At 44.6% G+C, this 25580-nt stretch overlaps 2 protein-coding genes across 13 annotated transcripts in view; one reads left to right on the plus strand and one right to left on the minus strand.

Annotated features, from left to right (window-relative positions):
• The window catches only part of PIGN (phosphatidylinositol glycan anchor biosynthesis class N), a 123458-nt gene extending 110123 nt beyond the window's left edge, over window positions 1-13335 (minus strand). For 4 of the 9 annotated variants that reach the window (XM_061590228.1, XM_061590237.1, XM_061590254.1 and 1 more), the window contains exon 1: window positions 13043-13334. The gene's annotated coding sequence lies outside the window, so the exon portion shown is untranslated. The other 5 variants (XM_061590204.1, XM_061590191.1, XM_061590194.1 and 2 more) reach the window with 5 other exon arrangements.
• RELCH (RAB11 binding and LisH domain, coiled-coil and HEAT repeat containing) overlaps window positions 12379-25580 on the plus strand; it is a 106030-nt gene continuing 92828 nt past the window's right edge. For 2 of the 4 annotated variants that reach the window (XM_061590157.1, XM_061590149.1), the window contains exon 1: window positions 13402-14049. In XM_061590157.1, coding sequence (XP_061446141.1) covers window positions 13575-14049 — 475 coding nt within the window. In that variant the 5' untranslated portion in view covers window positions 13402-13574. Of the gene's footprint in view, window positions 12700-13399; window positions 14050-25580 lie in introns of those variants that run through there. The other 2 variants (XM_061590166.1, XM_061590176.1) reach the window with 2 other exon arrangements.

A 25580-nucleotide genomic window follows, 5' to 3' on the forward strand; every position in this document is an offset into this window, starting at 1 on the left:
GAGATAAAGAAGAAGAAAAATCTCCAGAGGGGGGAAAACTAGAGGGAAGAACAGGTAAAACGAAACAGCCCCCCTTTGTGGAGGAGGGGAAGACATAGGAATAACATAAATGAGACAGAAAATCCAAAGGAGAAACCTGATGTCAAAAGCAGATGAAAAATGAAGGGGGAGAGGGAATCTATGCCTGTTTTGCATGAAGGCAGGGACAAAACTGAAAGCAAAACTAGAGGGAGAGAGCTACTGGTAATCAGTCAGATGACATGCCCCTGCCTTGGGTGAATCATAGGGCAAAATGCATCACATGGTCATATCACATGCCAACCAGAGAAAAGGATTCATGCTCTGTTGCTACTTACAGTAGGGCCCCGCTTTGCAGTGTTCCACCGATACAGCGGTTGTCAATTGCAGAAAGGCCCCACTCCTATGGTGCTTGTTCCACTTTTATGGCGTTTTTTGGGTGTCGGGCGCCATTTTAGACAATGTTAGTCAATGCATTCCACTTTATGGCGGATTTTGCTCTACAACAGCAGTCCGGAACAGAACCTGCCGTATGAGCGGGGCCCTACTGTATTTACCGCACACACAAAAAGAATAAATAATTATACTGGCCAAGTTCAAAGAATTGTTAATGAAGCCAGGAGTGAGCTTTGGGGACAAGCACTTCTCTCCTTGCCCCTTCTCTCATCAAGCACCAGCTCTGGTATAAAGATACAGGCTTGAATTGAGCCAGAGTTCCCCATTACATCCAACTCTGACATAATATCAGTTAACAAAGCCAAGAAAATGAGCCAGGTTGTGATCAAGTGCCCTCCAGGCGACAATAGCATTGCACAGAATAAGACAGAACGGTAGCAATGGATCCATGCCTTCTATTCCAAAGAGGACCACTTTAACCACGCTGCTAAAGCAGCAGACAGAAGAAAGGCCCAAATGGAGCCTTTTTGGTCTCTTATTGGCCTAGCTCAGTACATATGTCCTGCCTTTCCATCCCCATGCATGGAACTGAGTGCCCCCAAATATACAGATATATAGTGAGGGAGCTCGATGTGTACTTGGGTCGCAGTAAAAAAGCACAGGCTTATTGCTATCAACTCTCCAGAGAAAGAATTGAGAGAAGCATAACATTCCCCTTACTGCAAACAGTGTACTTAACCTAAGAATAGAAGAACAGCCCTGCTGGATCAGGCCAAGGCCCATGTAGTCCAGTACTCTGTTCTCACAGTGGCCAACCAGATGCTCATGGGAAGTCTGCAAGCAGAACCTGAGTACAACAGCACTCTCCCCAATTGCAATTCCCAGCAACTGGAATTCAGATATATACTGCCACTGACAGTGGAGACAAACAAATCCTCTTTTGAAGCCATCCAAGTTGGTGGCCATCTTGTGAGAGCAAATTCCATTGTCTCTATGCACGGTGTAAAGAAGTATCGCCTTTTGCCTCTCCTGACCTTTTCAACATTCAGCTTCATTGGATGGTTCTGGCTTCTAATATTATGAGAATGGAAGAAAAACGTCTCCCTATTCACTTCCCCCCACACACACACACACCATGTATGATTTTATGCACCTCTATCACATCTCCTCTATCATGATTCCCTCTGATTCAGAAGAGGAATGGAAGAAGAGGACCACAAATGAGAGGGAGATGAGACAACAGAGCAGAGCTTGGTTGATGGTGCTGCCCTCCTCCCTCCAGACAAGCCTGGCTCCGCTGTTGAGGCAGGAGTCTCAGAGGCTTCCTCTCTTCCACCCATGGAGGAGGGGGACTGCCGGAGGCTGCAAAGACCACTTCCCCACCTGGGGATGGGGAGGTCTGATGTAACAGGGCAGGAGGCTTTAGAGGTGAGCCTGGTGTTGTCTCCCAAGGAGGGGAGGCACATCAAGAGAATACACATAGTGCACAGAGAGGATGGAATCCTTTGAAGCTCAGGGAGTGGCCCGGGAGAGGACATTCTCTATGGGGGCCCCAAAGTTGTGGAATTCCCTCCCCACTGAGGTGAGTCTGGCAACTTCGTTTTACAATTTTAGTTGAATGCTGAAGATGCAATTGAGAAGTAAATTTTTAGGACCTACCCTATTTTGTGATTTTAGGTTGTTTTTAATGCTATATTTTAAAGCTGTTGTAACCCGCCCTGGGACCTTTCAGTGAAGTGTGGGCAATAAATACTACTACTACTACTAACTCTAGACCTAGTGCCTGCCTTCAAGCTAGGTACCCTGGCAGCAGCAGGGATTCTCATGAGTTACTGGGCTTAAAAGCTTGGCGGGCAGGTAGGAAAACTTGTGGCTGGAACAACTCTGCAGCTCCCAGACAGCCTCAGAATTCTTGTTACTGATCTTGGACTTGTGAGCCCTGGTCCATGCACCTAGCTCGGACTTATTGCTCTTGACCTAGACTGTATCTGCCTCTTCTGTGCCTCTGAGTCTGTACAGCTAATTTGCTTTAATAAAGTATCACTTCCTTACTTATAAGTGCACCTGCTTCATGTTTTGGGTGGGAACCAGGACATCCTCTTACTTGCCATTTTTTTAAAACTAAAACACTCCAAGTGTTACAACCTTTCCTCATAAGGGAGTTCCTTACCGTGTATTCTGTTCAGTACAGAGCAGGTAATCCATTGCAGCTTTCCCATATTGTAAGGGAGGGGGGTTACACTCAGACCATGGGTATTTCGAGTGCTCAGCACACCTTTGCATATTTCTGGGAGGATAAATGTATGTGGGAGTTCAGTATTCCCACCAGAAGTCCTCCCTGGCTTATCTGTGTGGTGTCCTTGAAGCTCCAGTGGCAGTAATGCAGTTGAGGTACCTGGTGGGCAATACATGTGCCTGAGGTTGGAAGTCTGATCAGGTTCTGAGGGAAACAGTGCCCAAACAGAGTAATCCAACTAATAAAAGGTTGAAGTTCAATGGTGGTGTAAAAGTGCAAAAGCAGCACAGGGTTATTTTTCTTTTCAAATGAAAATGAAGCGAATGAGGATGCTGGGATCCTGGTGTCTCAGCATTAAATTGCCCAACTGCTGGGAAGTCAGAGTGGATTCAGATGCCTGGTGGCAGCTCTAAATTTGGGGGTTTTGGAGGCATTTGTAAGAAGTAGGAAGTTTTCCAATTCCTAAATTGCCATCCAAACCAAAGAACAGATGACAGCAAACCCAAACTACTGTGTTCTTGGATCAACAGAACAACCTGCATTTTTGTTATGTTCCTGTCTACTTGGTACCATGATCTCCTGTGCTCCTGATTCAACTTCCTGCTTGGTGTGTTTAACAGCTTTAAATATGAGGCAAGATGAAGCTTGCAGTGATTCAATGTCACACGGGGGTTGATTTGTTGTTGTTGCTGCATTTCCAACATTTTCAACTACTAAACAATCTACAGACTAAGTCTCAGCGTTCACCTAACAGAAGCATTCAACTTTCTGAGGATGAACTTTGTGTTAAAAGGCAACTTCATTCCAAGCTTGAAAGGACTGTTCTTGTTATAATCAATGTATAATATTGTAAACACTGAAGAGCAGATTTGTATAGGTTTGTGTTGGGTCTTATAATGTTTAATGTTCTGACTATTCAACCTTTACTTTCCTATTAATTGTGAATGCTATGATGCAGATGTTTTGGGCAACAGTTACCATCAGCTCCAGCTACCACTGCCTAGGGCTGATGGGAGCAGGAGTCTAAACATCTGGAGGGCACAAGGTTGGAGAAGGCTGCTGTAAATGACTGTATGAACACATCTGTCCTTTCTCTGTTGTTAGCAATGAGGGAGCACTTTGGTGAAAGAACATTCTTCTGTTTGTTCCCCATCACTAATATTCTCACTTGTATGCTCCTAGTTCCATAAGACACCATTATGTGGCTCCATGCTGCATGTCTCAATACATGAGCTGAACATCCTTGCTAGGGCTTATATACTCTTAGTGATGCCCCACAATTAGTTCATAAGTGAGCTGGAAGCTAAGGAGGTAAAGGAGGAGCAATCATCTACGGCTCTCCATACCTCCAACGGGACTGCTTTTACCGAGCTCTCAGCAACAACAGGATTCTGACACCGGATTGCACTCCATCTCTGCCATGCCCCCAGTTATCTGCTCTTTTCTTCCCCCTGCACTGGCAGTGTCCCACCGATACAATGATATCGCTATGTCAATATTAATCACTCATGGACCATGACAGTTTGTTTCACCAGAGGAATGGGATTTTGTTTTACCCGGAGGATGTAACTCAAAAATAGGACCACGCTCTAATGTACACATTCAGTTTCAGTTTCTGTTTGAGGCACTCAGTCAGTCATAGATAGGGTTGCCAGGTCGGAACCATCCAAAAACCTGAGAAAATGGGGGCGGGCCCTAGTGATGTCAGGGGGCGGGCCCTAGTGATGTCAGGGGGCGGGCCCTAGTGACATCAGGGACGGGCCCTAGTGATATCATTAAACATGATAAATTGTATCAACCACAGTTGCTTGGAGCATACCATTCAAAAAAAATTCTCTGGAGATTAAAATAGAAATCTTACCTAAAATAGGGTGTTCCTAGGTCCATCTGAAGTGACAAGGTCATTCTTTCTCACAAGCTTAGGGTGATGCAAAATGGAAATGGACTGCCTTCAAGTTGATCCCAGATAGGGTCTTCATGGTAAGCAGTACTCAGACAGAGGTGGTTTACTATTGCCTTCCTCTGAGTCTGAGAGGCAGTGACTGGCCCAAGGTCACCCAGGGAGCTTCATGGCTGTGTGGGGATTCAAACCCTGGTCTGCCAGGTCACAGTTCAACGCCTTTAGGGAACATTTAATCTAGCTTACTTGCTTCTGGGAAGAAGGGTTTACGTGCCCTCAGGCCAGCCCATTATTGGAAGAAAGGAGCTTAGTGTTACAGAGACGTTAGATGGGAGCACAGATAGATGCCCCTGAAGGCAGCAACTGTAAGCATGCTTATTAAGGAACTAAGCCCCATAGAACTCAATAGGACTTACTTCTGAGTAGATATGGTTGCAGCCATGTTAAGGACAAGGGAGGGCATTCTAGGCAAAACAGACAAATAATTGGGTGTCAGAACAAATTAAACCAGAACTATCACTAGAAGCTAAAATGATGAAACTGAGGTTATCATACTTTGGATACATCATGAGAAGACATGATTCACTAGAAAAGACAATAATGCTGCGAAAAACAGAAGGGAATAGAAAAAGAGGAAGGCCAAACAAGAGATGGATTGATTCCATACAGGAAGCCACACACCTGAACTTACAAGATCTGAACAGGGTGGTTCATGACAGATGCTCTTGGAGGTCACTGATTCATAGGGCCGCTATAAGTTATAATCTACTTGAAGGCACATAACAACAACAACAAACCTCCCTGATAGACTGTGGGAATGCTGTGGACACAATATATTTCAACTTTAGCAAAGCTTTTGACAAAATGCCACATGATATTCTGATTAGCAAGCTAGCTGAATGTGGACTGGATGGAACAGCTATTGGGTGGATCCACAGTTGGCTACACAATCATATTCAGAGTGCTAATCAATGGTTTCTTCTCAACCTGGGGGGGGGGTAACTATCGGGCTACTATAGGGCTTTGTCTTGGACCCAGTGCTCTTCAACATTTTTATTAATGACTTGGATGAGGAGGGGCAGGGAATGCTTATCAAACTTGTAGATGATGCAAAATTTGGAGGAATACCTAATTCCCTGGAAGACAGAAACAAAATTCAAAGGGATCTTAATAGGCTGGAGCATTGGGCTAAAAACAGCAGAATGAAATTTAACAGGGATAAGTGTAAAGTTCTACACCTAGGAAAAAGAAACCAAATGCAGTTATTAAGATGGGGGATACTTAGCTCAGCAATACTACATGCAAGAAGGATCTTGGGATTGTTGTTGATCACAAACTGAATATGAGCCAACAGTGTGGTGGCTGCAAAAAAGGCAAATGCTATTTGAAGCTGCATTAACATTTGGAGGCAATATGCCTCTGAAGGCCAGTTGCGCTTATTTATTTTATTTATCTATTAAACTGATATCCCGCCCTTCCTCCCTGAAGGGTCCTGCTTGCAGGCTTCCTATTACGGTTGGGGTGAGGAACTAGATGTTCTTATGTCCTTAAGGGAACCTGAAAACTACTGAAAGGTACCAGGAGAACAGACGGGCCCAACTCCTGCTGTGCAGCTCCCAGCACGGGCGGATGAAGCAGGGTGGCCAAGGCAAACTAAGACTCCGAGCCCTGGCCTGAGGCAGGATTGGACCAGATGCGAGGATCCGCTTCATTTACCCAGGAATGTTAGATGCAGACCCATGGGTGCTCTCTAGCCCAGTGCTGTCTGCACTGGCAGCGGCTCTCAGGGCTTCAGGCAGGGGTGTCTCTCAGCCCTACCTGGAGATGCCGCTGAGGACGGAACCTGGGCCCTTCTGCATGTGCAACAGTTTCCCTAAAAATAAAGTAAGATTCTAGTCCTTATGGTTCTGAATGAAGGGTGATTTAAACAGGGAGCTGCTTTATACTGAGTTAGGCCATTGGTCCATCTGGTTCAGCATCAGCACTGTCTACAGCGACTGGCAGCGACTGTCCATGTTCTCTACCACTGAGTTACGGCCATCTTCCCTTGATTTAAAAGGGGGGGACGGGCTCTGGCCTGCAGGTCCCACAATATCACCTGCTCCACAGGCTCTTCTCAGGCGGGAGGGTGTTCCAGCACTGGGCAGTCTCTGCTTGAGGAGAATTTTGAAAGTGCACATTGGGCAAGCTGGCAGCTGACCCAAGGCATCTCCTCAGGCCACTAACCCACAGACAAAGCCAGCTGGGGCCTCAGGTTGATTTGGCTGCTGGTGGTCAATGGCTCTTGACAGACAAAAAAAGGCTTCCTACTCTGCTGCGGGGGGCTTTGCACGCACACTGAGAGGTTTAACTTCCAGAGTCTTGAGTGGAGGCAACTCAATGCTGAAAAAAGACTAGAAACTTGTTAGCAGAGTTAGGTTTGGGATCAAGAGCAGACCCAGCGCTGATGTGTGTGTGTGTGTGTGTGTGTGTATGTGTGTGAGAGAGAGTGAGTGAGAGAGAGAGACTTTCCCTGTGAAGTAGCAGACTTTTACGCTGCAGCAATAACTGAGGATTCAGACTTAGTAAAATAAGGAACAGCTTGCTTCATTGAAGGAAATACACAATAGATAGGGAAGGGATTCTAGTTCTAGTAAACTACCTGCATTGGAGGTTCATGGACCTGACATGGCCTTTGCCCTCATGCTGCAGGTGAGAGAGACAAAGCAAAGACATCTCTTCTCTTCAAGAGACAGCGAAGAAGCAGGAAGGAGAGAGTTGGAAGGTGTGGTCAGCATTCCTAAGAGGTATCAGTTTTCAGGAAGGAAGATGAGCATATGACCAAAGGAAAGGCACAGCCTAGCAACCTGGAGGTCTCCTCTCTGTCTCCCTCCAGACATGGAAACATCCAAATCGAGTTGCATTTCCACAATTCCAACACAAGTGATGCTTAAAATGGAAACTGTGATTTATCAGGGACAGGGATTAGGAAACAGACATTGTTCCTGGGGAACCTGGCCTGGTTTTCCCTGCCTTCCATCTGCAAGATTCTTTCTTTATTTTAAGACCCACTCTGCACCCACCTGTTCCCGGGGCTGCCAGCTTTCTTTGGGTGGCAGCCAGAAATTCAAGACGTAGAACTTTCATTGTCACAGAGATGAGGGGACGGGCCTGTTCACCTGCTGAAGTTCCATACACACACAAACCCAGCTGGAAAAATCACATGGCAACCTCATCCTGCTATACATTTTGCTTATTTAAACATTTGGTTTTCAACAATCCAAGGAGCAGTGGCAGACATGGAACCACCAGCTTTCCACAATCAGAAAAGGAAGAGGGGGGGCCCAGGGTGTGAGAGTGTGTGTGTGTGTGTGATGGAATTTTCTCCCCCAAGGTGTGGTGATGGCCAGAGACTGCTGAGCCCCATCTCTCAGGCCTCTCTCTCTCTCTCTCTCTCTCAGGCCTCTCTCTCTCTCTCTCAGGCCTCTCTCTCAGGCTTCTCTCTCTCTCTGGCCTCTCTGGCCTCTCTCTCTCTCTCTCAGGCCTCTCTCTCAGGCCTCTCTCTCTCTCTTTCTCTCAGGCCGCTCCCTCTCAGGCCTCTCCCTCTCAGGCCTCTCTCTCTCTCTCTCTCAGGCCTCTCTCTCTCTCTCTCTCAGGCCTCTCTCTCTCTCTCTCTCAGGCCTCTCTCTCTCTCTCTCTCTCAGGCCTCTCTCTCTCTCTCTCTCTCAGGCCTCTCTCTCTCTCTCTCTCTCAGGCCTCTCTCTCTCAGGCCTCTCTCTCTCTCTCTCTCTCAGGCCTCTCTCTCTCTCTCTCTCTCAGGCCTCTCTCTCTCTCTCAGGCCTCTCTCTCTCTCTCAGGCCTCTCTCTCTCTCTCAGGCCTCTCTCTCTCTCTCAGGCCTCTCTCTCTCTCTCTCTCAGGCCTCTCTCTCTCTCTCTCTCAGGCCTCTCTCTCTCTCTCTCTCAGGCCTCTCTCTCTCTCTCTCTCAGGCCTCTCTCTCTCTCTCTCTCAGGCCTCTCTCTCTCTCTCTCTCAGGCCTCTCTCTCTCTCTCTCTCAGGCCTCTCTCTCTCTCTCAGGCCTCTCTCTCTCTCTCAGGCCTCTCTCTCTCTCTCAGGCCTCTCTCTCTCTCTCAGGCCTCTCTCTCTCTCTCAGGCCTCTCTCTCTCTCTCAGGCCTCTCTCTCTCTCTCTCTCTCTCTCAGGCCTCTCTCTCTCTCTCTCTCTCAGGCCTCTCTCTCTCTCTCTCTCTCAGGCCTCTCTCTCTCTCTCTCAGGCCTCTCTCTCTCTCTCTCTCAGGCCTCTCTCTCTCTCTCTCTCAGGCCTCTCTCTCTCTCTCTCTCAGGCCTCTCTCTCAGGCCTCTCTCTCAGGCCTCTCTCTCTCTCAGGCCTCTCTCTCTCTCTCTCAGGCCTCTCTCTCTCTCTCTCAGGCCTCTCTCTCTCTCTCTCAGGCCTCTCTCTCTCTCTGGCCTCTCTCTCTCTCTGGCCTCTCTCTCTCCTCTCTCTCTCTCTCTCCTCTCTCTCTCTCTCTCTCAGGCCTCTCTCTCTCTCTCTCAGGCCTCTCTCTCTCTCTCTCTCAGGCCTCTCTCTCTCTCTCTCAGGCCTCTCTCTCTCTCTCTCTCAGGCCTCTCTCTCTCTCAGGCCTCTCTCTCCCTCTCTGCAATCAGCCGCAGTCCAACCTGCTCCAGCTCCTGCCACCCGCAGCCTTCTGCTTCCAAACGAGATTCCAAACTGCTCTATCGCCGCGATGCAAACCGCAGCCAGAAACGCCCATCGCGGCTGCTCCTCCCACCCAGCAGCCATGCGTGTCAATCACGCATGCGTGCCTGAGGGGGACGTCCAAAAGCCGGAGATCATTCTCTTCACACCAAATATGGCTGGAGGCCGGAGACGGCCCACTTTTGCTGGAGACTCCGGCAGAAAACCGGAGACCTGGCAACCCTAGTCATAGAGGTTCAGCTTAGGCTATTTTTGTTGTTGTTGATCTCAAAATGATTACAAAAAATATTTCTGCCATGGGGTGGAGAAGTTATGTGGGTTGAGTAACAAGATAGATCGGAAAACAGCTGGCAGGCAGTGGTAAGGCACCAAATGCTGCTGCTTCAGCTTTTTTCCTTATTTGTTTTATAGTTATTCGATTTTTACAGTTGTTCGATTTTATTCTCAGATTGTTGTTTGCTATCTTGGGAACCTATTAGGTTGAAATGTACAATATAAATGTTTGGAATAACTAGATTAATATGGGAGAGGTGTTGAGCGGATGGGAGGAAGGGAGCAGGCAAAATTATTACCAAACTGCAAAATGTTTCAGTAATAATTTAATTTTAACTTAGGGAAGGGAAGCTAGTTACCAGTGCTATGTCCAAAATTATATTTTCCCCAGAAACTGCCAAACCAGTAATTGGAATACAGGCAAGAGAGCAGAAGAGCTGATCTGCACATTGAAAATAGATTGAGACACTTAAAGTGCAATCCTATGCATGATAACTCAGAAGCAAATAGCAGTGTGTCCAGCAAGAATTACTCCCTAAATAAAGTGCTTTAAGACTGCAGCCTGAAAGCATGTTTAATAATTGGGCAGACTGTTGAAAATATGCATTGATATGTAAAATGGCAAGTAAAAAATAAAGCTTGTTGTTGTTATGTGCCTTCAAGTCGATTACAACTTATGGCGACCCTATGAATCAGTGACCTTCAAGAGCATCTGTCATGAACCACTCTGCTCAGATCTTGTAAGTTCAGGTCTGTGGCTTCCTTTATGGAATCAATCCATCTCTTGTTTGGCCTTCCTATTTTTCTGCTCCCTTCTGTTTTCCCAGCAAAATAAAGCTATGATATAGTTTATAATTTGGTTTTAATTCTATTTTAAATGACTTTCAACAGTACTAGCTAGTACAAGATGACCTAACCTGGCTGACTGGGCTACAACTCACGCTTCTATCAGCAATCTTCATATTATACAAACACTACAGAGAATAGTGTAGTAGGTGCAGAAGACCACTAGGGGATGCAATTGCTAAAAAATAACTGTTTTTCACTTTTTAAATTTAGTCCCAGCATCAAACATTTAGATTGCCCAAACTTTACAAGTCCAAGCAATTTTCTAGGTTGCCTAAAAACCTCTAGCAACTAAAGAGTAAAGGCTACTTGTTTCTAGGTAAACACTGGAAAAGTTGATCCAATCTTTCAGCAGGATTAGCAGACAATTTGAATCCCTAGGCACCACTTCAGGTGGCAGAAAAAGAGAAGACATCAGGCTTTTAGGCAGCCAAACTCCTGAAACTTTCTTTTTTAATCTCAATTTTTCAATATTATTAGAAGGTCTCTGTCATTGAAATGCACTCTGTGGAAGCATAAAGCAACATTACCAATATTTTTTATTATCAGCACCCATCTGGAAAACATATCAGGAAAGTAAGTAAGTTCATTTAACAAAATATTCCACCTCCAGAATGCCCAGCAAAAGCACATTCTGGGGATTGGGCCCACATTTTTATCATTATTATTATTTGCAAGACATACCCAAAGGTCTCCCACCCATAGATGCAACCATCAGAAGGTTACAGAGGAACACCATTTCCCCTTGTCCACCACTATGAGGTCCAAAGGCTATATGGGCTACTTCCAAGCTTAGCACCGCCAAGACATCTTGGCACAAGAGATCTATAGCTATTTCTATTCTTATTTACCATGACTTTTGAGAGACAGAGAGAGAATATCTGGACCACGGTCACCCGGTAAGCTTCATGGCTTCATGGTTGAAGCAAGGTCTTCTCAATCCTGATCTAATTGCTACACCATTGCTCTTCAATTGGTGGCCAAGACGGACAACTAAGTCACAGCAGTATAACTTATTACTACTGCTACACAAATATATAACTAAAAAAAAATTAAGAAGTGAGTCTCCAAATGCATACTTGGGCTAAAGTGTGGTTGGGGGGGGGGGAAGAGTCCTGGGTTTCGAAAGGCTGAAAACTACCGCATTATTACCCCATGATGGTTCTCAGCATAGGAAAGTTCTGAACCGAGTTACCCCATCCAAGTGCAGCTTACAGAACGGTGAAACTTAAAATCATGAAAAGGAAAGCTTTTATCAGCGAGCCAGTATGGTGTCAGTGTAAGAGTGTTGGACAAGGACCTAGGAGACAAGGGTTCAAACCCCCACTCAGCCAGGAAGCTTGTTGGGTCACCTTGGGCCAGTCATAGGCTCTCAGCCTAATTTACCACACAGTGTTGCTGTGAGAATAAAATGGAAAGGAAGGTGAATCATGTACATGTATATAACAACAACAACAACAACAACAACAACAGCCTTAACCAACATCAACTAACCTGACCCCAAACGGTTAAAACAGAATGACGGAATCCAGACACAGGTATAAGACATTGATTCTCAAACAGCTTTCTAGGGGTCCCCCAGCCCTCCTATCACGGGTTTTGCAAAATCAATGGGTTTCTTGCGGTATCTCCCTGACAGGATACAAAAGCGAGAAGAAACCCTGCCTATCTAAACCCCAGGAAAGCATGGTCGCTTGGAAAAGGAGAGGGGGTGTTCTACAGACGATTGCACTCGCGAGTTCTTTATTACTTACTCATTCAGTAGAAAGCACTTTACCCCTACCAAGCATCCCAGCGCGCTCGGATCGCAGGAAAGCATCGCGAGATCCCTGGCGAAACGGAGCGAGAAGAACCGAGTCTGCTCTGTCAATCGTGCATCTCTAGTCAATGCTCAGGTGAAACCCAGTCAAACAGGTATACTATTCCCGCCCCAAGAACCGTATATCCTTATAGAGACCAAAAAACTATAGAGCGACACGAGTCTCTTACAGCTTCCTGTTTGGTCTGAAATACCCATTTTACATTGTTAGTAAATGAGTGGTATACAACAACTGTGCCATGTCGGCCAGTACTGTTATTCCCATTCTATTGGGGGCTGAAGCTGAGGGAATAGTTTGCGATAACCCTGCAGCCCAGTCCTGTGTTATGTACTTAAGATCAACTAATCACAAAAGCCTTTTATCCAACTCTCAGATTGGCAAAGAACGGTTTAATCTGCTGCAGTGGGAAGTTACACCCTTCTCCCAGGCACCTGGTCAAGCTCTGTACAGGATTTCCGAGGTGGAGAGGGGAAACTCCACACACATCCTAACCAAACGCACGCGAGGTTACAGCAAAGGTAATTCTAATTAAATTATCATATCCGTCGCCCCCGGCATTTAGATCCTTGTCGAGATTTAAATCTTAACCCAAAGTTTGTGCTCATTTGAAGGCAAACATGCTGAGCTTTTTTACCTATCCCAGACTCATTTCAGGGCTGCCATAAAACACTCGCTTTCACCTGCCCAGCCTACAATGGACTACAATAATAATAATGGACTACAATGCCGCACTGCCATAAATTGTGCTGTCTCAGTCAATACCATCACACCGACGTAGTATGGGGAAAAGAAATACGGGCTCTGCAGCACAATTTTTAGATCCTTAAGAACGCAAAAAGAAGAACATTTTTTTCAACTTACTTATGAGCTTACTTGGAAGGAAACCGCAGTGAACAGAGTAGACCTTATTTCTAAGTAAGCATGCGTGAATAGAATTGCGTTGTAATCTAAAAAAAAGTATGATTATGTATTTGCTTCTACTTTCTGCACGCTGTTGCGCAATCACAGCTACGTCACAGCCCGGTTTTTCTCCATTGGCTCTTTTGAGCAGCTGCCAGTTTTACTCTGCCTGGGGAGAGGGAGGGGGAAATAATGTCAAAAAGTAACTAGGAAGTCCCACTTCAGTCCATCCGCAGGAATTGTCATTCTCAACTTTTGAACATCTATAAACATCGAAGCCCCCTGCCTACGTCACGGGAACAGGAAATATGTCAGTGTAACTCTCGCGAGAGGTGCTATACGGAAACTGAGTTTCCTGGGGAGGGCGGAAGGAGCTGCGAGGGGAAGGGAGGATTGGTTGGTAGGTTGCCCTCTCCGCTGCTGTGGTAACGGGATTCGCTTAGGGCGCCTGCTCGGAGGAGCGCTGCTTCTGGGTGCCTCCCCTTCTCCCAAGATGGCGGTGGTGGGGGCTGGTGGAGTGAACCCCTTCCTCAGCGACTCCGAGGAGTCGGACCCAGAGGAGACCAGGCCGGGCGGTGGCAGTAGCAGCAGCGACCCCGGTGGCTCGGCCGCTCCGCTCCCGGTCCCTTCCTCAACCTCCTTTTCGCAGCCCCAGCAGCAGCCCCAACAGCTGCTCCTCCTGCCGTCTTCTCTGCAGGCCGAGGAGCCGCCCCGTATACCGGTGGACGCTCTGGCGGCTCAGCTACTGCGGGACCAATTTGTGCTGACGGCGCTGGAACTGCACACTGAGCTGCTGGAGAGCGGTCGGGAGCTGCCCCGCCTGCGCGACTATTTTTCCAACCCGGGCAACTTCGAGCGACAGAGCGCAGGCGGCGCTGGGACCCCGGCACCGACCCCTCCCGCTTCGGCAGCCCCGGGAATACTGTCCGTGGCCGGAGTGGGCAAGGAGCCTTGCACTGGACAGCTCCGTAAGTGGATGGCATCGCCCAGGAAATCGAGGGCGAGAATGGCTCTTCCCACCCCTTTCGCTGTCTCGGCCCTTGATTGACCTTGGCGTGTTTACTTTCCCTATACTTCTTTATTTTGCGTTGGAACGTCTGTAAATTATAGAAATGGGACTTCAGAGCTAAGACAGGCAGATATGGCTATGGGTCAGTCCCCTCACTTGTTTTGAAAGCCAGTGGTTGGTCTTGCCATGGTGCACTTAAAGTAATGTATTATGCTGCTAGAATACTCTGCATCGTTAGATCAGTAGTATCATTTTTTAAAAACCGTATTAGTCTGGTGTTGTCCACTACACTTAATGGGAAGACCGGTTTAACGTTACTTGATTGTGTTCAATGCTGTTAAGATGGCAAGCCATTGTATGCTTTTCTGTGAGTTAATCCTAGATTCTTATAGTCCGTGCCATCTTCTTATAAGCATAATTTTTTTAACAGTTTGGAATTGGGTGCGCATGTTGAGCTTCTCAGCCCCACAAGCCACCTATCACCATGAGCTCAGTCGGTGTTGATTATTCACACATCTGCACAGTAGACAAGAATGGCTGAGATTCTTCCTGACCTGCATGGGTTTTGCTTTCTTTTTGCAAGGGTAGGTGTTGGGTAAACTCAGGTTCTTCTCAATCATGTTCTGACTTCTAAAGGTAAAATCTAACTCCTCTGCCACTTGCAGTTTGTGACTGGATCTGCTTTGGAGAGTTAGGGAACTCTACAGAGCAGATTTTGGGGATGTCCGGGAAGGGGGAAGAAAAGAAACCACAAGTCCTATTGCTCGAGTGGATTTCTGTTGTGCAAGCAGGCAGTCATCATTGGATGTCACTTTTTTTATAACACCTGCATGGATTGGTGGTGTTCTGTTATTTTGTTTCATAGTACAATATTTTTGTTTTTATTTTTAACGTTATTGTAAATCACTTGGAGACCTTTGGGTGTCAAGCAACTTATTGTTGTTGTTGTTGTTACTCTTGTTGTTGTTGTTATTGATTTATCAGTGCTTGTTTGGTTAAAAATGAGGTGCTGGTACTCATATCTTGATAAATGTGCCATGGGTACCAGCACAAAATGCCTGCCATTGGCAGCAAAGAAGAGGTTCCGGGGCTCCATGCTAGTGAGTTTGTTCCTGCTGTTGTTGTTATGTGCCTTCAAGCGATTATGACTTATGGCGACCCTATGAATCAGTGACCTCCAAAAAGCCCTGATAATAATATATCACTCTAGAGATAGAAAGCAGTGTGTTCATATTATTGCTTTGTCTTTAGTTCCTAAAAATAACAGGTATGGTGTTGTACTTGAAAACCAGCATTCTATCAGCAAGCCTTTGAGGTCATTGGGTAAATCACCATGATTCTGTCATTTATCGTATGTTGTTATTATAATTGCTTTTATATGTGTTGATGACTGTCCAGTATTTTATCTATTGTTATTAATGTGATTACATCTGTTATTATTGTATTTTATCTCTTTTAATGTATGTCGCCTAGAGTGGCTAATTGCCAGATAGGCGACAAACAAATTAAATATTATTATTATATTATTATTATTATTATCATGGCATACATGAAGCAACACCCCAAGTGTTAGAAGTGGCTGTTGACATGATTTGCCATAAGTGTTAGCTTCCTGTTTAATGACGGAGGTATGGTGGACACTGAGGTATTTCTGTGGAAGTGCATGTTCACAGGTGTGTCTGTGTATTGTTTATTGTATTGGGGGTGTTTTGAAAATGTTCTCATGGCAAAGTACACTATGTAAGTGAAGTAATAAGTAAAAATGCTTCCGTGCAATCTTTCTCTGCATTGTTCCCAGATCCGACATCATAAAAATGGTATTTACTTCATGTATATTAGTAAGAGATAGTATATTAATGCTATTTATTAGTTTAAATGGTTCGTTCTAGGAACTACAACATTGTATGAGACCAGTAGAATGCTGTACAGTAGGGCCCACTCATACGGCAGGTTAGGTTCCAGACCCCACCGAAAAGCGAAAACTGCTGAAAAGCGGATCAGCTGTAGCACGGGGGTCTGGAACCTAACCTGCTGATCATGCAGAGGAGGAAAAGATCAGCTGTAGCGCACTACAGGTGATCTTCCCCTCCTTCTGCACGATCAGCTGGAGTGGGGGGTCTGGTCACGCAGCTGAATGCTAGCTACTCTGGGACAGGAAAGCAGAAAAAGACTCCCTTCGGCAGCCCAGCCGCCCCCCCCCACGAGTAAGGAGGCTGGCAACGTGCCACCAGCTGACTCGACCCGAAGGGGAAGGGTGTGGAACTCTGCCCATGCTCACCTGCCTGCCTTAATGCCTCCACTCACCCAGCGCTGCCACGTTGCACACCTCTCCAACGGCCAGCTGGGCCGACTGCAGCAGACGGAACCAGCTGTTGGGGTAGACTGACGGCAGCTGCCTGGTGCGCCTGCTGCTGCATACGTGGTGAGCGTCCTGGGCGCAGCTCCAGCTGGCCTCCGGCAGGTAGCCCACACTATCCAGGGCCCGCAGAATGCGTAGTGGCTGCAGCGCCAGCCAATCTGCCTCCCCCAACAGTCCAGAGCAGCAGCGCCAGCCCCGACAGCAGGGCCAAGCCCTCGTTACCCAGCAGCAGCGGCGCTGCCCCGGCGACAGAGCCCAGCAGGAGCGCTGCCAGCCCCATTGCGCCTTCACCAGAGGAACCTGCCTTGCTGCCGCCCCTCGCAGTTATAGCCACGGCCTGGCTGGGGGCTCACTGCCCGCCCAGCCCAGTGCAGTCCAGCTGATCGCGCTACAGCTGATCTTCCTCTCCTCCAGCGAGATCAGCTGGAGCACAGGGAGCTTCAGCCCCCGCTCCAGCTGAATGCCGGAAAGCAGGGTGCCGAAAGCGGGGCCCTACTGTATCTTGGAGTTTTCTGAAGTTTGAAAGTAATGAGTCCAGTAAGAGATGACTCTTACCATTTGTGATTTTGCTGAAAATTTTCAGTACACATTCATATGTATGTGCAAATATCTGCAGCACCCAGGGTCTGATCTAAAATGATTCTACCATTGTCATGATGTAGATAAAGCTGATGCTCACACAGATCTTGTTGAACTTGTGGCACCTTGACAGGTGTAGCTGAACAGGATAATGTGTTCTGGATGAAATCAAAACAGTTTGGGTTAATTCTAAGCAATAGCACAGTGATGAATTTGGGAAGTTCTAAATTGCATAACTTTCCACAGTGACAGCTTCAGGCTGTTGCTTTGGTGAGATCAGACTCTTTGAAGATATGTGTGGGTATCTCAGGAGAGGATTCTTGACAATCCCTATGCTCATGTTACTGTATCGATCTAGCTATGATTCTTTTCCATATTAATGGAAGTAAGAGGGATCCTCGTAGTTCTGATGAAAAACTAGAGTCAGACTTCTTCAAAAACATGGTTCATGTGATTAGTCTGCTCACATGAACAGTGTAATGCAAGAGCAGCAAGCTCCTGTAAGAGAATCCACTCCCTTCTGTGAACTGGAAAATTGCCATTAACAAATTATTAATTTATTAGTTATTTCTACAATAGTCTCAAGGCAATGTAAAATAAAAACAGCAAAAAGTCATAAAACACAAAAGGTAGCAGATACAGTTAAACTATAATAAAATTTACACCATGGCACAGACCCATTCATCCAGCTGGGAAATCCTGTCAGAACAAAAATATATCTAGTCATTTCTGGAAAGTGCAGCTAGTGGGTGCCTATTGTATTTGAATAGGAATTCTATTCCACAGAACAGTGGCAGCTGCACTGAAGTCCTTGGTTCACAGTACTGTGGAGCGGGCTTCTGTTATCTTTGGAACTTTCAGAAGAAACTCTCTTGCAGACGTCAGTGACCTATTGAGTATATAATGGATAAGGCAGTCTCTCAAGTAACCTGGTCCTGACCAGTATAGATCTTTATATGTTAGTACCAAAACCTTGGAGAGCCAGTGTGGTGCAGTGGTTAGAGTGTTGGGCTGCGACCTGGAGATCAGGGTTTGAATCCCCCCACAGCCATGAAGCTCACCTTAGGCCAGTCACTGCCTCTCAGCCTCAGAGGAAGGCAATGGTAAAACACCTTTGAATACCACTTACTATGAAAACCTTATTCATAGGGTCTCCATAAGTCGGGATCGACTTGAAGGCAGTCTATTTCAATTTCACCAAAACCTTGAACTTGGCCAGTAGGAGATGGGCAGCCAGTGCAAATCTTGAAAGCAAGGTGTTATATGCTGGCAATAGTTTGCCCCCCCTCCCAAGCAACCTAGCCTCTGCATTCTGCACCAGCTGCAGCCTTCAGAATAATCTCAAGGGTAGCCTCACGTAGTGCACATTGCAATAATCCAAATTTAAAGGTCTTAAATACACCAAACATGCTTACCAGTAATACTAATATATATATATTTGCTAGTATCTGTGTAGTATAATTTACTTAATAGGGTGACACAGTATGTTATTTGATACATTGTGGGTTTAGGAAAACTGCTCAAGGAGCTACAAGTGCCTCGTATCTAATTATGCTAAATACTATTATGCCTTCATTCTTCTGCACCATGTTGCCATAAATACAGAGGTGATACTGATCTGAAAGTGCAGTTAATCTCATTGTTTGATAGCTTTATTAACATAAATTGCCATTTTGGTTAAGATGGTATTAATGAATAATAGATATATTTATCACATTTTCTGAAATGTTCTTTTAAATATATATCCAGTGTGTACAGTAGGATCCTTTTGAATTTATGGTGGCATTCTCTCTTTAGCTAAGGAGATGAGCTAGTAGGTGTTTCACCCTGTCAAAATGTTCAATTATACAGTAACCTCCTTTTGAATTAGGAAGGATTGCCAACAGCAAGGAATTTTTCATTTATTGTTTTGACACTAACTTTAAGAAAGTGGAAACACACACTCTCCTTTCCTCCATGTGTGAGGAAGGAAGGGGAGAAAGCTCATCTTGTCGCAACTGGGTCTTAGTGCATAGAGTCTCTTTTAGATGAATTGATTACTGACGTTTGCACCATACTGTGGGCACACCAGAAGCTTCAAACCCTGTTCAGGCATTTTCCATGCATATAACCTATGGATGGAGAAGGGGACAACAGGATTGTGCTCCTGTTGCTGCCCCTGATGTTTTGCATGCCACTGGCCATACCTCTGGTTGTCTTCTGTTCTGGCACAGATTTATGTATACCATAGGGGAGAGGAACTTTTGTCAGCCCAAGGGCCATATTGCCTCATGAGCAGCTTTCTGGGGGTCTCATGTCTTTGGTGTATAGATGTGATTTTTTACATTGTACATTCCAGTCTCTCAAAGCCAGAGATCTCTACACTCGCACCCATAGACATATCTCTCCATTCAGGCAAGCAAGAGGCATCATCACAGCTCAAGGAATATATTCCAAGCCAGGCAAAAGCATGCAAGGAGAACTTGCAGCAGGGCTGGTGAAGGGTATGGCTTGGGGAGAGTCACAGGGGTCAGATAGAGACCCTGGAGTCTGCATTTGGCCCTCAGGCCTGAGGTTTATAACCCCTGGCTTAGCGAAAGCCTAAACATAATCGTGTGATCAGGGGTTCCAGTTGTGTGGAAGACTGTGTGAGTAGCTACTGATGTGTAAGCTTTTGTTATACATCCATCCATGGTAACACTGTCAGCCAATCTCCCTGCTCCCTTCTCTGTACGTAGGTTCTAGTCATGGAGAAAACCTGAATTTTAGAATCTGCAAATTCATGCCTTTTTTCTTCCGATTTCTTACTTGGAGAGTATATGGTTGGGCATACAGTAGATCTAACTGGAAATCTTGGGGTGGTATTCACTGCTAGTCCTTCTTAGAGTAGACCCATTGCAATTGATAGACATGATTAACTTAGAGTCATTAATTTCAATGGGTCTACTCTGAGTAGGATTTCATTGAATACAATACTATTCCTGAGGAATGGAAACAAGGTGGTGGAGTAGGAATGTATTTTATGGACTGCCTGGTGTATTTTGGAGGTGGTTCTTCTAGCTTTTAGAGTTAACAGAAGTCCAAAAGTCCATTCTCATTGAACCCAGTGTTTGTCGCATTTCTGTAAGTCATACTCTGCAGGCAAGAACAGTGTCCTTTACTATACTCTATAGTCAAATTTCAGTGGTTAGTAAAACCTGGTAAGCCTTTTCAGGTAGATACATTGTTTAGTTAGCAGTGTTAAAGTACCACATAGCGCACAGATAATGTTAGATTGGTGGTTTCCAAACTGGGGATCATGAGCTTCATTCAAGTGGTCTGAGGTATGTGTCAGGCCCAGGATGGGGTTCAAGAACGAGACTCGAGGGTGAAAGCAATTCTTTCTTTATTAAGGAAATTTCCACATTAAAAGTACGACGCTTCATGCACACGACTACTCTAACTCACTCTCATCCCTAACTTACTTATCCTGCAGCGTTGTAAGAAAGTTGACAGAGCAAAGCTTTCCAGCCTCTTCCTTGCTTAAGTAGGAGGTAGGCGTTCTCTAAGCCGAGCGCTTCTCCTGAGCGATCCTCCCTCCTCCCGCCTTTGCTCGGCCCTCCTCTGCTTGCGGCGTGCGTGCGGAGAGAGCGGCTCCCCCCCTTCTTTGCCCGAAGTACTGACATCTTTGAGCCGGCTGGGAGGAGGGAGAGGAGGGGAGCTGGGCACTGACTTCTTTCCCGGACTACCATGTTGGGGTGGGGTTAGAGTGCCTTTCTCCCTCCCCCTCCTCTCTCTGCAGCGCGAAAGGAGGCGTGAGAATTGGCTGGGTTGCGTCTCCGGCCGTTGGAATCTCAAGGTCTCTTACTGGCCTCTCTCTCAAACTCCCTTCCTCCTCATCCCCGCTCTGTAACTCTTGAAATCCCGGATCCCCCTCCCCACACTCCAGTACGTCCCATTCAAGATCCTGATCCAGGGTCTCGACAGTATGTCTACATTAAATATTCATATTGATTTTAATTGTATTCTTGCTTCTTTTATTTCTTATATTATAGGTTATTATGTTACAATTTGAAATCTGTGGAATGCAAATTATAATGCAAGAAAATACAATATAAGAAATAAAAGAAGGAATTAAAAATCATACAGCGTCTACCACAGCACATTACAATTGGTACAACAGGCAGAAAAACCATTACATGGTCTGATAAGATGCTCAGCAGTTTTCAAGAGCTCCATTGAAAAATAGTTCGGGAACCATTGTTTTAGATCCTATTTTTCTACTAAATTACTGTCAGATTTGACTGTTGAGGTCAGCTAGCAATTGCTGATGAATCCTACAGCAGAGTGATGTACTAATGTATAAATACCTCACCAGCACTTGCCATGCTGGTCTCTAGTTCAGGTGAGCTTGACCAAAACTAAAGACATTCCATATGAAAGTCATTTCCAGTGCTGCATATTTTGATTAGGGCATAACCTTTCAGATATTACTAACCAAAATTGCACTCATAGCACTTCTAACATGAATAGTAGAATCTTGCTTTCTTTTGGACTACTGAAATATAAACATTTACAAAAAAAAGGTCAACAAACAAAGTTGGAAAAGAGAATTTGATATCCTTGTCTCTGTTTCCCATTCCTGGTTCACAGCAGCCCAGTCTCATTTATTAAACCAACAAGGCAGGCCTTTGCTGTGTACAAAGTCTCTCCTATGGCCTGAGCAACATCTGCTCTTCCAGCTGTTGCTATCTCGTTCTCTGGTGATGGTGCAAAGAGCTGACCTGCTGGACATGATGAAGCTTCCATGCACAAACGTACTGCTTTTCTTCTTCCTCCCCCTTCCTGATCATGACAATGGTTCACTGTTAATTTATAGCTGAAAGGCTCAGAAGTAGTGCTCCAGGCTAAGCAGAGTAAAAGATAGTGTAAAAATTATAGGGCTTGACTTTCTGTTCTGAACATTTGTAGTTTGGGGAAATGAACAGCTTAACCACTTCATACTCCTCATAGATGCCTCAGATAGCCATTCCCAGCATGAAATAAGAGAATGTGTCTGTGAGGAGTAATGATAGAACCAGTATAGTAACCAGAGCAGTGAATGTATTTATTCCAACAGGGAAAATCAATTCATCACTGGAAAAGGTTTGCATTGGAGATCACATGCTAGTCTACTAATTATAACCAGGCAAAACTGAAGGATGTGTCAGATCTTTGTGTTTTTAGGCAACAGGAATTCTCCTCTTGAACATCTCTCAAAGAGAGACTAAAGTAGCATCATTAAAATCTATGAACAAGGTTCACGTCGCATCCTAAGTTCTTAAACTGCTTTTTACCTGCAGTAGAATTATTAATTTATTTCTCAACTCAAAATAAAACTGAAAAAACGAATATTTGAGCACACCTTTTAACTTGTATAGTTTCAGAGACATGCCTTCATTTAAAATCTTTCCAGAATATTACTTCAGAAATGTCTTTAGATTGTTAGATAGCTACCACCAGGGCTGTGGAGTCAGAGTCATGGAGTCGGAGTCGGAAGCAATTTTGGGTGGAGTCGGAGTCGGAAGCAATTTTGGGTGGAGTCGGAGTCGGAAGCAATTTTGGGTGGAGTCGGAGTCGGAAGCAATTTTGGGTGGAGTCGGTCGGTAGAAATGTACTGACTCCGACTTCAAAATAAAATTAATATTTTAATATTAATATTAATACATTAATTTATTAATATTAATACATTGATATACATTTGCCATTTATGAAGGAGTCGGAGTCGGACAGTAGAAAAATAGAGGAGTCGGAGTCAAAAGTTTGACATTCCGACTCCACAGCCCTGGCTACCACACCCAAATAGGACTGAATGTTTTCATTATTATTTCCTGTTCATCATCTTATGCAGCCAGATGATAATTTTGCAATCCATTTTCATCTTCATTGCAACATCCAAGAAGGGCTGTAATTGTATTATAGACTAAAATTGCTTTATTGTATTCAGATAAAAGCTTTCTGCCCCCCCAAAACCCCATATATAGTGCACCAAGTCCAATATAAACCTTCCCAAACCACCTACATTCACTTACGCATTGTCTAATAGAGAATCAACTATTGGATAATTTTCTAATAAATTCAGCGCTGAACAACTCAAATGCAGTATCTCTTCAGTAAAAGGCAGAATGTGGTCCACAAACACATAATATGTTTCCTCCAGAACTTCAAAAAGAAGGTAGAACTTGTTTTACCAGTTTAATAACTAGGTAAAGGTCACTTTTTTCTTGCAGCCCTATCTCTTTACACAGGCATGATTGAAACTGAAAGCAGTATTCGATCTTTCTGCCAGATCATTTGTCAGAATGAAGCCACAGTAAAAGCAGCCTACTTGTCGAGGGAAACTAGCAGTTGTCCCAGCAATCACTTGCAGTAAGTAGTAATTGGTCCAACTAATACACTATGTGGCATATGCTTGGGTCTACTTGCCTTGTCAACACCTCCTCGCTCACACTTGCAGGCCAAGATTGGCAGCTACCATAGTGCTGCACTATTTTCATCTGGACAAAATGCAGCATAGCGCTGTGGATGCTGTTTCCTTATGAGGTGTGTGCACTTACCTAGGCTGGCCGCACACATCGAATTCAGCCTCTGCACACATGCTCTTCATAAATGTGAACACCTACCGGTAGTCTTCTACACTCCCCTGGTGATTCTCCACAGCTCCTTAGTTCATGTTAATTTTCTCTGTCCTGACGATGGGAAGAGAGTATTCACAGATAGGAGATGCACAGCTTATCCACTCTGTACTTGTTTACAAGTCTGAATTATGGCATATTTTAAAATATTCTATTTATATTCCTTTTGTTGCAAATTTTTAAATCAGGTGGGAAATCACAGACCAACAGACTCTCCTTAGTTATGCCCCATGCACTTATTATTGTTACTAAATTTATTTTTATATGCTTTTCATAAGCATGTCCCAGCACGGTTTACAATGTAAAACTCAATATTAAAAACAAAAGAAATTATAGTCACTGAAATAAGGTGGGTCCTGAAAACACATTATCACAACCCCTGCCAAAAAACTTTTGGTTGAATGGCACCATTTTTTTTCTAAACCAAACTGCTGCATGTCTAAGAATGGTTTGGGGCAGTCAGCTGGGAAGGTAAGTGTTAATGTTGCCCTTTCACCATGCACTGCCACAACTGTCCTCTCAAAAGTGCATTTGCCTTAATGGGACTCTCTTCTGAGCCTAATTAGTGCATGGTGAGGGGATTTTCAGTGGTGGGGAAAAATGTGTGAATGAAAGAAAATGAATAGCCCACTGCAAGCCCTGACCCCACCCACCCCTGGTGTGAAGATTCCCCACTTCCCGAGGGAATACAGCCTTCAGCATAAATATTCCCCCCTTCTGTCTTAAAATGAAAGCTCTTTGCACCTGGTTGTTGACAAGCTGTGTCTTGTACTAATTGATCTGTACAGACTGAATGCATGTATTCTGTTTCTATTATAACAACATTAAATGGAGTCCCTATATAATAAAATAAAGACAGTCTTTCTGAACACCTATGTGTGTTCTCTAAAAAAGAAGATGAACTCTTCTTCAGATTTTGGTTGCGTTCTTGAAAATTTCTGTTGCTTGTTCTCATTTCATTTAGATAAAATTAGTAATACTCCATAGTGTTTTACTGAGCATAATTTGCTTCAACTGATCAACACACTATTTTTCTCAGAACTGAAGCTGTTGCTTCTGGCATGGATATTAGCAACAAGTCATATAGAGTGAGGGTGTGGAGTTTTGTGAAATAATTTCAATACTAGGTTGCCAAAATAACTTGTTCTACCTGTATACCAAGAAAATGAAAGTTTGAAGAATGTGCTTAGCAGAGGCTGTCTTAGAAACCAAGCCACAGCCAAGCCAAAGAGTATCAAAGAACCACAGGATATAAACAATTATAGGAAGTAGGATAGACGGAGCAGAAGAGTAAACTGGTAATGCAGATGGAGAAAATGTTTGTGGTTCCAGTGCACCCTGTTGGTAGCACCAAAATAAATGTTTATTGTTGTTGTCTTGTTTTAAAAAACAGCGCTGTTTTAAAACTTGTACAATTACTTATTCTCATAATTGAGAATTGTTACACAACTATTGCATTAACTTCAATGGGATTTACTCCTGTGTGCATAAGGTTCAGAGCTTGGAAGATTACTTTTAAAAAGTAATAAATTACAGTTACAATTACTTGGCCCAAAAAGTAGTAATTACCGTTACAATTACAATTGCTCTGAAAGTAACTGATTACTTTATTTTTCTCAAAAGTAATCACTACAATTACATTTCAGTTACTTTTTAAAAAAAACTCCTACAAGGTGCTAGCCTTGGCTGCTGCACATCTAAGAAGCCTAAAGCAATATTAAAAATAAACACACACAGGGGGTAGTAGAATTAAAAAAAATTATCCATGAGATTAACATAATGGCATAACAGAATCTCACATCCCCCCAAGCAATGAAGATACCCCAACTCTTGAAATCAAATTTTACACTTGAAATGCTTTTATAATATGTTTCTGTTATGTCTCAAAAGAACAAGATGCTCAAAGAGCATGTCAGACAA

Source organism: Rhineura floridana, chromosome 1 (genome assembly GCF_030035675.1).
Source record: "Rhineura floridana isolate rRhiFlo1 chromosome 1, rRhiFlo1.hap2, whole genome shotgun sequence".
In the NCBI taxonomy this organism is placed as follows: Eukaryota; Metazoa; Chordata; class Lepidosauria; order Squamata; family Rhineuridae; genus Rhineura; species Rhineura floridana.